The sequence below is a fragment of the Topomyia yanbarensis genome, chromosome 2 (genome assembly GCF_030247195.1).
Source record: "Topomyia yanbarensis strain Yona2022 chromosome 2, ASM3024719v1, whole genome shotgun sequence".
Lineage (NCBI taxonomy): Eukaryota > Metazoa > Arthropoda > Insecta > Diptera > Culicidae > Topomyia > Topomyia yanbarensis.
In genome coordinates this window covers 465075117-465088582 of record NC_080671.1, presented here as the reverse complement: position 1 = coordinate 465088582, position 13466 = coordinate 465075117, and the positions used below count along the sequence as shown (strand labels likewise).

Sequence of the window (13466 nt, the reverse complement as noted above, 5' to 3'; positions counted from 1 at the left end):
TTATGACGATTTGAGCATTAGAACTGAAACTGCGGCTTTTCAAAGCATGCTACAATAGTACAAGTGGATTTGAAATTTGTATCAAAATGACCTGGTCTTTGAATACTTTGGAAATCTAAGAACTGATCTCAGTTCGGTTCTAACCACAGCAGCGATCGGTCGTCTTGCTGATTAGCTCCGCGCGATTTTGTTGTTTTTTCTACTGCACACAAGCTACTGTGCAAGAAGCGTGCCATAGTAGCAAAAAGTTCGGTTGCCGCCATCCGGACGGTTTGGTGAGTCGGGCTCTGCCTCCCGGCAAAGTGTGTAAATCACTAAAGTGATAACGAACGCGTGTTTTTTGATCAATTGTCTTACGGATTACGAGTGTTGATTGAGTGAGAAGTGCTATCCCAGCCCAAAACCCCGCATAACGGGCCGTCGATTCCCGGTGCGGGGTGGCTTGCAGTCCAGCTTCGCTGGCAAAGTGGCCACTGGCCAAGTAAGTGCTAAAGTAGTGGATTATATAGTGGTAAAGACAGTGTTATCTAAATACATAACCCCGCATAACGGGCCGTCGACTCCCGGTGCGGGGCGAAAATAGCTCAGTTTCAGCTGGCCATTGATCGAAGGCCAAAGTGTTAAATAGCGAAAAGTGAAGCAGAATAAGAATCAGGTTAGTTTTATATTACATTTCGACACTTCCTCGGGTCAGAGCCACGTGCATAGCCAGTGGTAACCCGAAAGGGAAAGTCTCGAACGGCACATTCCCGAGCAAATAGAACTCAATCCATCTTTCGGATGGACACCGATAACCCCTCTCCCCTCGGGAGGCCGCCGCTCAGCAGGAGAATCCCATCTTATATGAATAATGGGGATCAAATCGACGAGCAAACATTAATAATGAGAGCAACGAAAGACGTCATGGGGAATGAGCAGTCTCTACCTTACAATCCGTTCCTCATTCACCTGTCGCTAAAAAACACCATCGGAAGGGAACCGAATGAAGTTATCAAGGCGAGTAAAGAGGCCAGGGGTACGCAGTACATCCTCAAAACCTCCTCTCGCAAAGTATACTGCCAGTTGATAGAGATGAAATAATTAATTAACGGGACCAATGTGGAAATAACCCAACATCCAACACTCAACAAAACGGCGGGAGTGATATACGATTTCGATACTAAAAATCTATCCACCGACCTGATCATGGAAGGACTCAAAGCGCAAGGGGTTATCGAAGTGCGCAGAATCACCAAAAAAGTAAGTGGTATCCCGACCAACACTCCGCTACTGGTTGTATACTTTGAGGGCTCGTTCCTTCCGGAACACGTGTATCTAGGAATGTTGAGAGTAAATGTCAGAAGATATTACTCGAGTCCTATGCAGTGCTACAGGTGCGGCCGTTTCGGACACGGCAGCAAAAATTGTAAAGGTAAAGAAATCTGTCTAAACTGCGGTACGGAGCATGAGGCAACAACGGAGAACCCATGTAAGAAAACGAGCTATTGTATCAACTGCAAAGGGGAACATTCGGCACGAGATCGCACATGTACAGTTTTTGAAGCAGAAAAACACCTCGTTAAGGTCAAAACGGACAACAACATAACCTTCCCCGAGGCCAGAGCTTTGCTGAAACAAAACAGAACAGGAAACAATACATATGCGAGCACGGTAAATTCCCGGATGAACACTAACGTCGACGATAAAGATCGCATCATACAACTGCTCAGGCAGGAAGTGGAATCTTTGAAAAAGGCCACCAATAGCCAACCCGCAAGCGACGATAGAGACACCACTATAAAAAAGCTTAAGGAAGAGCTAATAGAGGAACGCTTTCAGAATAAAGACCTGCGCAACGAAATGGCCGCCCTGCGTAGAGCAGTACAAGAACTCCAAGGAAGAATCTCAAAATCGCCCCAGCATCCGCTACAAAACAAAACACCACAACAACAAACCGGAAATCCACAATCCACAAAGGCTCACCAACAACAAGCAACAGCAACAACAGGAAACACTCAACCCACAATATTGGTACCGAAGATACGCATTCAACCACAAACAAACATCGCCCCCAACTTTCAAACAACGGAAATTGCTCGCACCGGACGGAGTAGGGAAAGATACAAGCAGGTCACCAAAAAAAGAAGTACGTCAAGAAGCCCACTGAGAAAACTCAGTATGACGCGAGAAGGACAAATACCGGCGACAACAACCAGTGAAATAACACTAGAAGATCGTACAACCCTCGACGACTCGTCGATCGACCTATCAGACTAAGCCAACCAAGAAAAATCCAGCATGAAACCAACAACAAAACAAAAAGCCTACCCACACCGACCGGAGAAGTACCGGGTCCCCCCGGCTTCCCCCCGGGTAAGTCAAAACATTCCCTATCACCATCGTCCACAGACATACTGCTCCGACCATTTTTCAGCAAACCAATCGAGCAGATCCTCCAGTGCGTCTGAGTGTGACCCATTGGTACCGGAGCTTGCTGAAGAATATTCGACGGACGCTGATACAGGGGACCTGGATAACCCCCAGGCAACAACCCAAGGAAAAAGACTGAGAAACCACAACAACTATTCACGCTCGCCCAGCCTAATAGCCGGCTGTTCGTGGTATACTACAATATCCCGCCAGAAAGCAACGACAAAGATCGAACAGATCAACACCATCACATACACAGGCAGAATCACTGCAAAGGAGAACGTTAGGGAAAAAGCCTCCTCCCCTGCACTGGCCCTGACCGCGGATGTACCGGAGATCACCGATGAGCCTACGGCGGCTGCTAGTGCAGGGGGCCCGGCTTCCCCCCGGGTAAGTCAAAACATGCCCTATCACCATCGTCCACAGACATACTGCTCCGACCATTTTTCAGCAAACCAATCGAGCAGCTCCTACAGTGCGTCTGAGTGTGACCCTTTGGACCCTCCCCAGCCATCAGACAATTCATACACAATGGCAATCCAGTGGAATATAAACGGCCTCAGGAATAACCTGGGAGATCTTCAGTACCTGATAGCAACAACCAACCCAGTATGCATAGCTTTGCAAGAGACCCACGTAAACCCCCAGACGGACTACTCAACATGGTTTAGCCACGCATACCAGTGGGAAACAGCTAGCGGAGCAAACACCCACCAAACCATCGGTCTCGGAATTAGAAATGACGTACCGGCTGCCAACTGCCCTTTAAACACCGAGCTTATAGCAACCGCCAGGACCATACGCTACCCCATCGAGTGTACCATCGTCAACATCTACATTCCAGCGGATACAACCAACGTAGGGACAAAACTAAAACAAATTATCCAGCAGATCAGCACACCCTACATTATTCTCGGAGACTTCAACGCCCACCATACCTCCTGGGGCTCTGCCAGAAACAGCTAACGGGGAAACGACATAATGAAAGCAATTAAAGAACAACACGTAATAGTGCTAAACGACGGCAACAGCACTTTCATCAGGGGCAGCTATACTGCGGCACTCGACCTCTCAATTACATCGAGCACCATAGCAGGGATGATCGGTTGGTAGGTAATTCGCGACACCGGCGGTAGCGACCACCGGCCAATACAATTGATATTCAACCGTCAACCCCCACAGACGACTCGTCGACGAAGATGGATGACGGACCAGGCCAACTGGGAAACCTTCCAAACATCGGTCGAAGACCTCCTAGATCCCCAACGGCAATACACAGTAGGCGAATTTGAGAAAATAATCTCCCGATCAGCAGCAAAAAGCATGCCGCAAACCAGTGGCAAACCACCCCGCAGAGCAGTGCACTGGTGGAACCCGGAGGTGGCCACTGCTATCAGAGAGCGAAGGAAGGCTCTCCGTTCCTTTCTTAAATCTACACCTGATGATCCAAACAGGGAGGCAAAGGCCAATCAATTTCGTATAAAAAGGAACATCGCGAGGGCCGCGATTAAGAAAGCAAAAACCACCAGCTGGCAAAACTTCTTAGAGGGAATATCTCCCGATAACACAACATCTGAACTATGGAGGAGGGTAAATGCTTTAAATGGCAAAAGAAGGCACGAAGGATTCACAATAGAGGTCAACGGGTCAACCACATCCAACCCCAGGGAGATAGCGGAAAACTTAGGCCAATACTTCTCATCTCTATCAGCGGATTCTGCCCTCCCAACCACCTTTCTTAACAGAAGGACTATGCTGGAAAACCCCCCGGCACACTTCCCCACGGGAGACGCAGAACTCTACAACCGTCCCTTCTCAGGACAGGAGCTGTCCTTCGCAATCGCCGCCGGGAAAGGTAAATCTGCCGGTTCAGACGGCATCAGCTATACGCTGCTGCGGCACCTCCCGCCTATCGGCAAAAGATGTTTGCTCGACATGTACAACAAAATTTGGAGCAACGGCACCTTCCCAGGTGAGTGGAAGGAAGCACAAATCATCCCCATCCCAAAAAGATGTACCGGGAAAAGGAAAGCCAGCGACTTTCGCCCAATTAATATGCTCTCCTGCTTAGGGAAATCCCTCGAGCGAATGGTCAACCGAAGACTAACAAACTTCTTGGAGGAAAACAATCTGCTGGACCACAGGCAATTCGCCTTCCGGCAAGGAACCGGAACGGGTTCTCACCTGTCTGCTCTCACCGACACAATTCACCGAGCAATGGAAGACGGATTGCACGTGGATATACTCACTATCGACATCTCCAAGGCCTTCAATACCGTCTGGAGGGGCGGTGTACTGAAACAGTTGGCAGACTGGGGGATCACCGGCAACATGGGCCGGCTAATACAGAGCTATCTGCAGAACAGGAAATTCCGTGTCTACATCGGAGGAACAGCCTCCAACCTCTTCTCGGAGGCCAACGGGGTCCCCCAGGGATCAGTCCTTGCGGTGACCCTATTCTTAATAAGCATAAACCCAATATTTCGGAACCTCCCAAAAAACATCTACATTTTCATCTATGCAGACGATATCGTCGTCGTAGTCGCTGGTAAAAGCATTAAACTCACCCGAAGGAAAACTCAAGCTGCAGCCAACGCCATTGAGAGATGGGCCACATCGGTGGGCTTCACCCTATCGCCAACAAAGTGTACGATCTCCCACTGCTGTAACGGAACGCACCGACCCACCGGCACTCCCATCAAGCTAGCCATACCCTTCATAAGGGAACCTGGGATCCTCGGCGTGACTTTCGACAGCAAGTTATCCTTCCTCCCCCACTTCCGAAACATCAAAAAGGACTGCGAAAGCCGTTTACGACTTGTGCGATCAATCAGCTATGGACATCCAAAATGGAACAGAACCACAGGAATAAATATCAGCAAGGCCTTGATATGGAGCCGAATCTTTTATGGAGTCGAAGCTACTGGACTCCGCCGCAACGACCTCGTCACTACATTGGCTCCAACCTACAATCGTTCCATTAGACTGGCATCCAACCATCTTCCAAGTACGCCGGCCAACGCCACCTGCGTAGAATCCGGACAACTCCCCTTCCGTTGGCAAGCTGCAATCTCCATCTTCCGCCGAACACTTGGATGCCTTGAGAAAACCTTAGGACAAGACTGCACGCTACTTGAAGTAGCCAGGGAGCTACACCGATCTTACACCGGAGAAGAATTACCACAAATAGCCCGACTGCACACAGCGAGGAGAAAACCCTGGTACAAGGTAAACATACCAGCAACAGACACCCGCCTCCACGTGGCAGATCTCCCACCGACGGCAGCTAGAGCCAGCTTCTGCGAACACATCAATAAAAATTACACCAACCACCACCACATATACACCGACGGATCCAAGGCAGCCACAGGAGTCGGCATTGGAATCACAAGCACGGAATCCAACCTATCGCTGCAATTGCCGAACAAATGTTCAATATTTTCCGCTGAAGCAGCCGCAATAGCATGGAGCCTCTTTTCCAAGCCACCAAACCAGCCAACGGTGATTTTTTCCGACTCTTTGTCGGTAAACACTGCCCTTCAAGCTGGAAACTGCCGTCATCCATTCATACAAGCCATCGAACGCTACAGCGACACAGAAGTCACCATCTGCTGGGTACCAGCCCACTGCGGCATCCAAGGCAATGAGACTGCCGATCGGTTGGCTGCCTTGGGACGATCCAGCACCCGAATACCACATCAAGAAACACCAGCAACAGATATAACAAGGGAGTTCACCAGCAAAGCAACACAACACTTTGCCAGACTATGGACAGCATCCTGGGGTCACACGCAGAAGATCAAAGAGGACACTGTCAGATGGATCGACCGGAATTCCAGGGAAGAGCAAAGGGTCCTCTCCCGACTGAGGACCGGTCATACCAGAATAACACACGCCCACACTTTCACCAGAACCGACATACCAACGTGCGAAACCTGTAATGTCAGGAAAACGGTCGAGCACCTATTAATTACACTCAAGTTTTTTTTTACGGGGTTTTTTTTTGCGCGGTATTTTTTACGCGGTTTTTTTTTTACGCGGATTTTGAAATTTACGCGGTTTTCATTTACGCGGATTTTGAAATTTACGCGGTTTTCATTTACGCGGATTTTGAAATTTACGCGGTTTTCATTTACGCGGATTTTGAAATTTACGCGGTTTTCATTTACGCGGTTTTCATTTACGCGGCTTGTATCCCCCGCGTAAAAAAAACCTGAGTGTAATTGCCTCGAATACGAAGACCTCCGACGGCAGTACGACCTCCCACTATCACTGAGGGACGTCCTCAGCAACGACCCAGTGAGACAGGAGGTACTACTATCATTTTTAAGAGACGCTGATCTATATGGTCAGATCTAGAAGCAGGCAACCACTAAATGACGGATACGCAGGAAAACACCAAATCGGACAGACACACAATAATTTATTAACATTTAAGAATATTTTGTAAACTTTTTATATAATTGAATTGTAATATTATTTATTTTTACGGGTGAATGACCTGATGATTAAAACCCCAATAAACAAAAAAAAAAGAACTGATCTATTGAATTTGAGCGGTTCCATTTGAGATTATAATTCTCAAAAGCGCGGGGAAACTCAAGGAAAACTTCCATTTCCAGAGTAATTTTGAGCGTGAGTTTTATACATTTTTTGTTCTCAGGTAACGGTTTCAAATGAAATATCTATAATGGGATAGACCGTAAGGTATACCTGACTGCAAGATATATTAAAAGCAATGTGCAAAGCATTCTAAATTACACTGGTTTACTGTTGATTTTGTTGTGCTTCGATATGATCTATTCCAGTGGATTGAAACACCGCATCGCAATGTTGTGTAAGTAGTGCGAATTCAACAGTAAATCATTTTTCATCAACGTGAGAATTTTTTACTGTGAAATAAAAAGCGTGCTTTGTGACGTAAGTTATAAGAACGCCATCAGTGCATCTAGCGCATTATTTAGAAAAAACGTAATCCAAAATGTGGACGAAGAAAACTCGAGAATAAATTGTTCACTAATTAGAAAACGTCAGCAAATTATCACGAATCTTTTTTTCGAATTGACCTGGATGTCGTTGTTTATAGAACCAGACTATTCCGATCTGAAAATGTATTCGTTTTCCTTATTGCGTGAAGTATGTAATATTTAAATCTTGGATGTTTTTTCTCGAGAAACAAAACGCAAACTCAACTACTCGTTGAACCTATAACTACCTGTTTCAGGTAAATTAAGAACGTCAAGAATTCTAGTATTTTAATCGGGAATATAAACAAGAACTTGGTTTTACAATTATCAATTATTGTATCGATTTTGTTGGCTATTTTCGGCAAATTTGAGACTAAGTGGTACGAAAGCAATGAAATTGAAAGCCGGATAGGTATTCTAGAGCGAATCAGTTATAAACTTAGAACGGAAAACTAGGACTAGGCAGGCTCATATGGACATGATCGAAAGAAAATGTGAAGAATTCTTTGCCTTCTGCTAACTAGGAGTTGGGCGTTGCACCCAAGTCTACCGCATGGTCTATGGTAGAACATAACTCATCGTGTTTTACCGCCGTTTTTATTATGTTCGTCTCTATGTACACACTTAGCAACAACAGGGACGCCAGGTGATATTTTGAAAAATCTGCGCGCGGCCCGTTTAAAAATCTGTGTCTATCTGTGTTACGGAAAACGTACAAACTTGGCTGAAAACAAAATGCTGTGACCTTTTTTTTTTGATTTTTACGTGAGGCAAAAATTAAGCGCAAGGTACAAAATTAGAAATCTGTGCATTGTAGAAGAAAGCTGTGGAAATCTGAGCATTTAAACAGAAAACTCGACACAGATTTTTCATTAGGGCCTAAGTCGCAATGTACTCAAATGGAGAAAAATCAGTTTCAATATTCGGCGATGCTTTTCTAAATGCAGTTTTTATTGTAGGTATAAATTACTTTATGATCATGTTTTCCCTGAAGCATCTTTGGTTAAACCTTATGACAATATAACAAAGAATTTAATTCCTATGTGCTTTTAGTGGGTAGAAACTAAAAAAATGCTTACGCCCAATTTGCATTCCAGTCGTGATTTCGCCCTTCAGCAACCACCATTTGCGAAAGGGCTAAACCGTGAACACAATTTTCAGAAGGGCGCGGTAAATGGGCTAAACTGACTTTGTCTTGCTGGGTAGGGCTGGGTAAATGGGCGAGCTTGACAGTATACTTTTTAATAGGGCTCAGCAAATGGGCGTATATAAACCCAATGCAAATGAAAGGGCGCGTGCATCTTTTCTCCGAATTTCATGAAAATATCGAAATATTCGAACGTTTATGTACAATAACTATAGAGTAGACATGATCATAGTAGATATTGCTTATCATTTATATAATAGAACTGCCGTTTAAAGAATAATTTTGTGAATAATAACCATACGCCCCGGTTCTGTCTAAAAATGAAAGTTTAGCCTTTATATTCCATATGAGAAGAAGGGCCTAAGTCGAAATCTCGAAGAAAATGCATGTTTCGCCGTTTTGTTTTCTTTAATTATAAATCGAATTAAAAACCATTTTAACTAATTTTCACCTCAATCTTGTAGTATTTTTGTCGCATAATGTCATAATAGCGAAATCGCTGTTTGTTTACATTTGCGATTTAAGCCCTAATGAAAGATCTATGTCGAACTGTGGAAATCTGTGCAGTTTTTGAAATATTGAATTTAGCATATTGGAAATCTGTGCACCTGGCATCCCTGGCAACGATCCTGCCCTGGCAGAACACAACAAAATTAATTCAAAGGTAATAACCGATTCTAGAAGAAACAGTGATAATAAGCGGTAGTGCTCGGTTTTAGCCAGAATTCTGTGAATGTACGACCAGGTTTCGGCTTCTGCCAGAAACGTTTTTGGATTCTTGAAATATTTCTGGTAGGTATTTAATAGGTTTTGACACAGTTCTTATTAGAATTCTTGCGTTTTACTCGGTTCCGGTCAAAATTTTACCATCGCCAAATTATTCCGGGTATTGATTGGTATGTAAGGTCAACGTTAATGCTTTGTCATTAAAACACTACGTTTATTACGCCGTTTATTTTTCCAACTCGAATCGTTCAGTTTCAAAGACAGACACAATTCCTTTCGGTTTTAAAACCTTGATTCATTTGTCCCATACTTTCTCTTACCACGTCCAAATTAGCTCCGATCAATTATCAGTAGTGGAATTGCACTTAATAGGACAGCAAACATCTGGTCTCCAACGCATAGTACGCAAGGCACCCGCTGATCTTGCCCAACATAATTCCGATAACTCCTTTGCACGTTTTCATCAAGCCACCCTATCCCTAATGACTATCGGACATCTCGAATCTGGCTTCCAGAAAGCCTCAACAGTCCAGCGACACTAAACTGAGTACATATAGCAGTTAGATTAGAAATTAACTATTTATCACTTTTAATTTTATTTGTTTGAATATTCCGAACACAAATTTAACGCGTGCAAACGACTTTTTTCGGCCACCGTCTACTGCGAACTTCTATGACAGGCGCGACAGGATTTGCTTAAATTTTTGGCATGGCTCCAATAAATAACAGAAAACTGGCAGAACCTTGGGCAGAACGGTCTGTACCAGAGGAATTGGTGCCTGGAGAGATGTTGATACAAGCCCAAAGTATTTCTAAGATGCTATAAATTGGCTTTCAAATCCGAGACATTTATTTATACGCAACATAGATTTTATTTTGATCCTTTTTGATTTAACATGGAATCTACTTTTTTTTTTGGTCAAGTCTGATGAAACAAGGACAGTCGCTAAATTTAAACAGTAAAATAAATTTGTGGATGAAAGCATATGAAAGTGCTTGTATGATCTACTTTTAAACGTAATATATATTATGATTGGCCTTTTTTAAATGTTGGTCCATTTGAGCTACCATGATGCCACCAAAGTATCATAAAATTTGCTTTTGAGTTCAATCTAGCCAAATATGTAAAATGATCCAAGGTGTAAATGAGAGCCTATATTAACCTTCTGTTTTGGTTATTACGGCATCATCATTCATCTTTTCAATATTTTTCAGTATTTTTCAAAATAATTTGATTACTGGTAGACTTATTAAGAGAAACTATACAAAGTATCTCATTTGCACTTAGGACCATTTGACATGTTTATCTAGATATTGATTGATCAAGTGTGTCGCGGTAACCAAACATACAGAGTGCTGAAGCCCCTATTTGTGCTAATTACTGGCTTTATATGTGAAATAATTACCGATTAGCAAAAATAAGTGTGACAGTGAAAATTTGGCTTTCATTGCTGAAATTTTTGTAATTTTTTGCTCGGGCATCATCATTTCTATCCACGCGCCATCTGTGAGTCAAACAAGCTTTGATTTCTCAACAAATGGTTAAATTTATTTTTATTCTGTAGATTACACTCACACAATTAAAATTTTCATTACGCCTGTACATCTTTCACGATAACGTCACTTGGAAAAAAACTTGAAACATTCATTCATTGTAAAAAGTAATTTACTTAATGCCGATTTGAACTTTCTTTTACCATTTTATATTGTGTTACAAGTTCAGTGGCATATTTCAAGATACCGGCACAGTTGAACCATGGTAAGTAGGTTTTGATTTGCGAGCTTTCGTAACCAAAAATCGACATTAGTTGATGATTTTGCATGTTAGTATTAAATGTCACACCCAACAATACCTTCAATTGAACTTTTTCCCCAGACGGAACAACAAATGGATTGTGCTTTAGATTTAATGAGAAGACTTCCTCCGCAACAAATTGAGAAAAATTTGATTGATTTGATAGATCTGGCTCCTGCATTATGCGAAGATCTATTGACATCTGTAGATCAGCCATTGAAAATAGCTAAAGATAAGGAAACAGGAAAAGATTATTTGTTGTGTGACTACAATCGCGATGGTGACTCATATCGATCCCCTTGGTCCAATACCTATGATCCACCGTTAGAAGATGGATCAATGCCATCTGAACGTCTTCGTAAACTGGAAATTGAAGCGAATCATGCTTTTGATCAATATCGTGAGATGTACTACGAAGGCGGCGTATCGTCCGCATATTTGTGGGATTTGGATCATGGCTTTGCCGGAGTTATTTTAATTAAAAAGGCTGGAGAGGGCAATCAAAAAACTAAAGGATGCTGGGATTCGATCCACGTTGTAGAGGTACAGGAAAAAAGCTCTGGAAGAACCGCGCATTACAAGCTGACTTCGACAGCGATGCTTTGGCTGCAGACACAGAAACAAACGTCTGGAACAATCAACCTAGGTGGTAGTTTAACTAGACAGGTAATACGGATTGCTTAATGTACCTAGTTATTATATGTATAGTGTAATTATATACGTTGCATCTTCCTGGTCATTATGCACCATATGCGAGATATTCAGTTCTGTTTCTGATATTTTTCTGAACTTGAAATATTTAGCAAATTGTCCACTAAACTATGACGATAATCATGTGGAATTTGAGGAAATTCAAAGACATATATTCAATATAATTCATATAAATAGCAGTTTACACGGTACGACATGCTTCCGTCAACGGTGCAGCACGTCAACGAAACATTAAAATTAGTTACATGCAATTAAATGTTGGCGTTCAAACACAGTATCAATGTCACGGAACGTTTCGACCTACAAAACTTGTGAATGAGCACACGAGCTTATCCTGGCGGAACGGTGACGTGACGTCATTCTTTTCCATTTGACGAAATCTGATGTATCGTCTGTATCGGGCCTAAAACTGCAGAAACATTGCAAAAATTTAATTTTTATTCCATAAACTCTTAAATTTCTTTATTTCTTCTCCCAAAATACGAACACATCTTTAGTAATTTCTGTAAAACGCGAGTAAATAATTGGTTAAAGTCCTTAACAAACAACTAACACTTCAGTAAACCATGTTTCGTCAAGCCCCCCCCCCCCCTCTCACATGGTCATAACATAACCCCTCAGGTTCCTCCTTCCCTCCCTGAAAATTTGACATAATTTGTGAATTATCTCTGCAGTATATAAAAAATATCCAAATTAACGGAAAAATGGTCAGTTTTAGTTTCCAACATTAATCCAATAGAATAGGAACCATTTTATTGTACTTCTTTTTATTTTCTCGACAAGAAAATGTGCACACTTGCATGACATGCAAAATATTACTTCATAATAATAGAAATTAATATGGTGATTCAATCAAATATTTTCTGGGATGACAGAGGTTAAAATTATTTCCCAAAAACTGTGATTCCAGACATTACAACAAATATCAATTATTAGATTATCAACGAATTTTCAAATCTATTTGTCCTTTCGTCAAACTGTAGCACTAGCAGAAAGACAACACGCATCAATATTCAGAACCAGATGAAATAATGATTAATAACAACGATTCTATTTCAGATCGAGCAGGATGCACCCGTGAGTGAAAGCAGTCCGCACATTGCGAATATTGGTCGCATCGTTGAAGACATGGAAAATAAAATACGAAATACATTGAATGAAATATATTTTGGAAAAACTAAGGATATAATTAACGGTTTAAGAAGCATTCAATCGCTGGCTGATACAAATCAGCAAGCTGCTATGAAAAAGGATCTAGCTGCAGCACTTCTTCGACGAACTGGAAAAGGAGAAAACTGAAATTAATATAGCAGTAGCATGTTGCCGTCATCATCAGTCGGATAGCAACTCAAGAAGGAAAACAAAGTCATTTTAACACAACCAGGTGTTCCATGCTGTTGCTGTTGGTCGTTCCACATTTTTTTTCATTTAAAACATGACTTTATAACATTGTGCGTTGAAGACAGAATGGTCTAATAAATAAAAATTGAGATGTTTGTAATGCTAATAATATTTCTTTTAGTGGTGTTAGGTAGAACCCGTCATCAGGATTAGCTTGTATGTACTCATATTTGAGATAATTAGATACTACAATAGTGCAAGTTGAATGCACAATGAAAAATATATCTGATTTGACGCGATTACATTCTCTAACGAAATGTAAATCACCTTGAATACGAAACGCTTTCCAGCGAAAATGACTTATATTAAA

The 13466-nt window shown here is 42.3% G+C and overlaps 1 protein-coding gene across 1 annotated transcript; it reads left to right on the top strand.

The window, feature by feature from the left end:
• The first annotated feature begins 10839 nt into the window (after positions 1-10839).
• On the top strand, positions 10840-13265 carry LOC131686112 (F-actin-capping protein subunit beta). The gene is made up of 3 exons (XM_058970264.1): positions 10840-11008; positions 11126-11710; positions 12815-13265. The coding sequence occupies exons 1-3, from the start codon at positions 11006-11008 to the stop codon at positions 13052-13054; spliced, it is 828 nt and encodes a 275-aa protein (XP_058826247.1). The 5' UTR covers positions 10840-11005; the 3' UTR covers positions 13055-13265.
• The last annotated feature ends 201 nt before the right edge of the window (positions 13266-13466 follow it).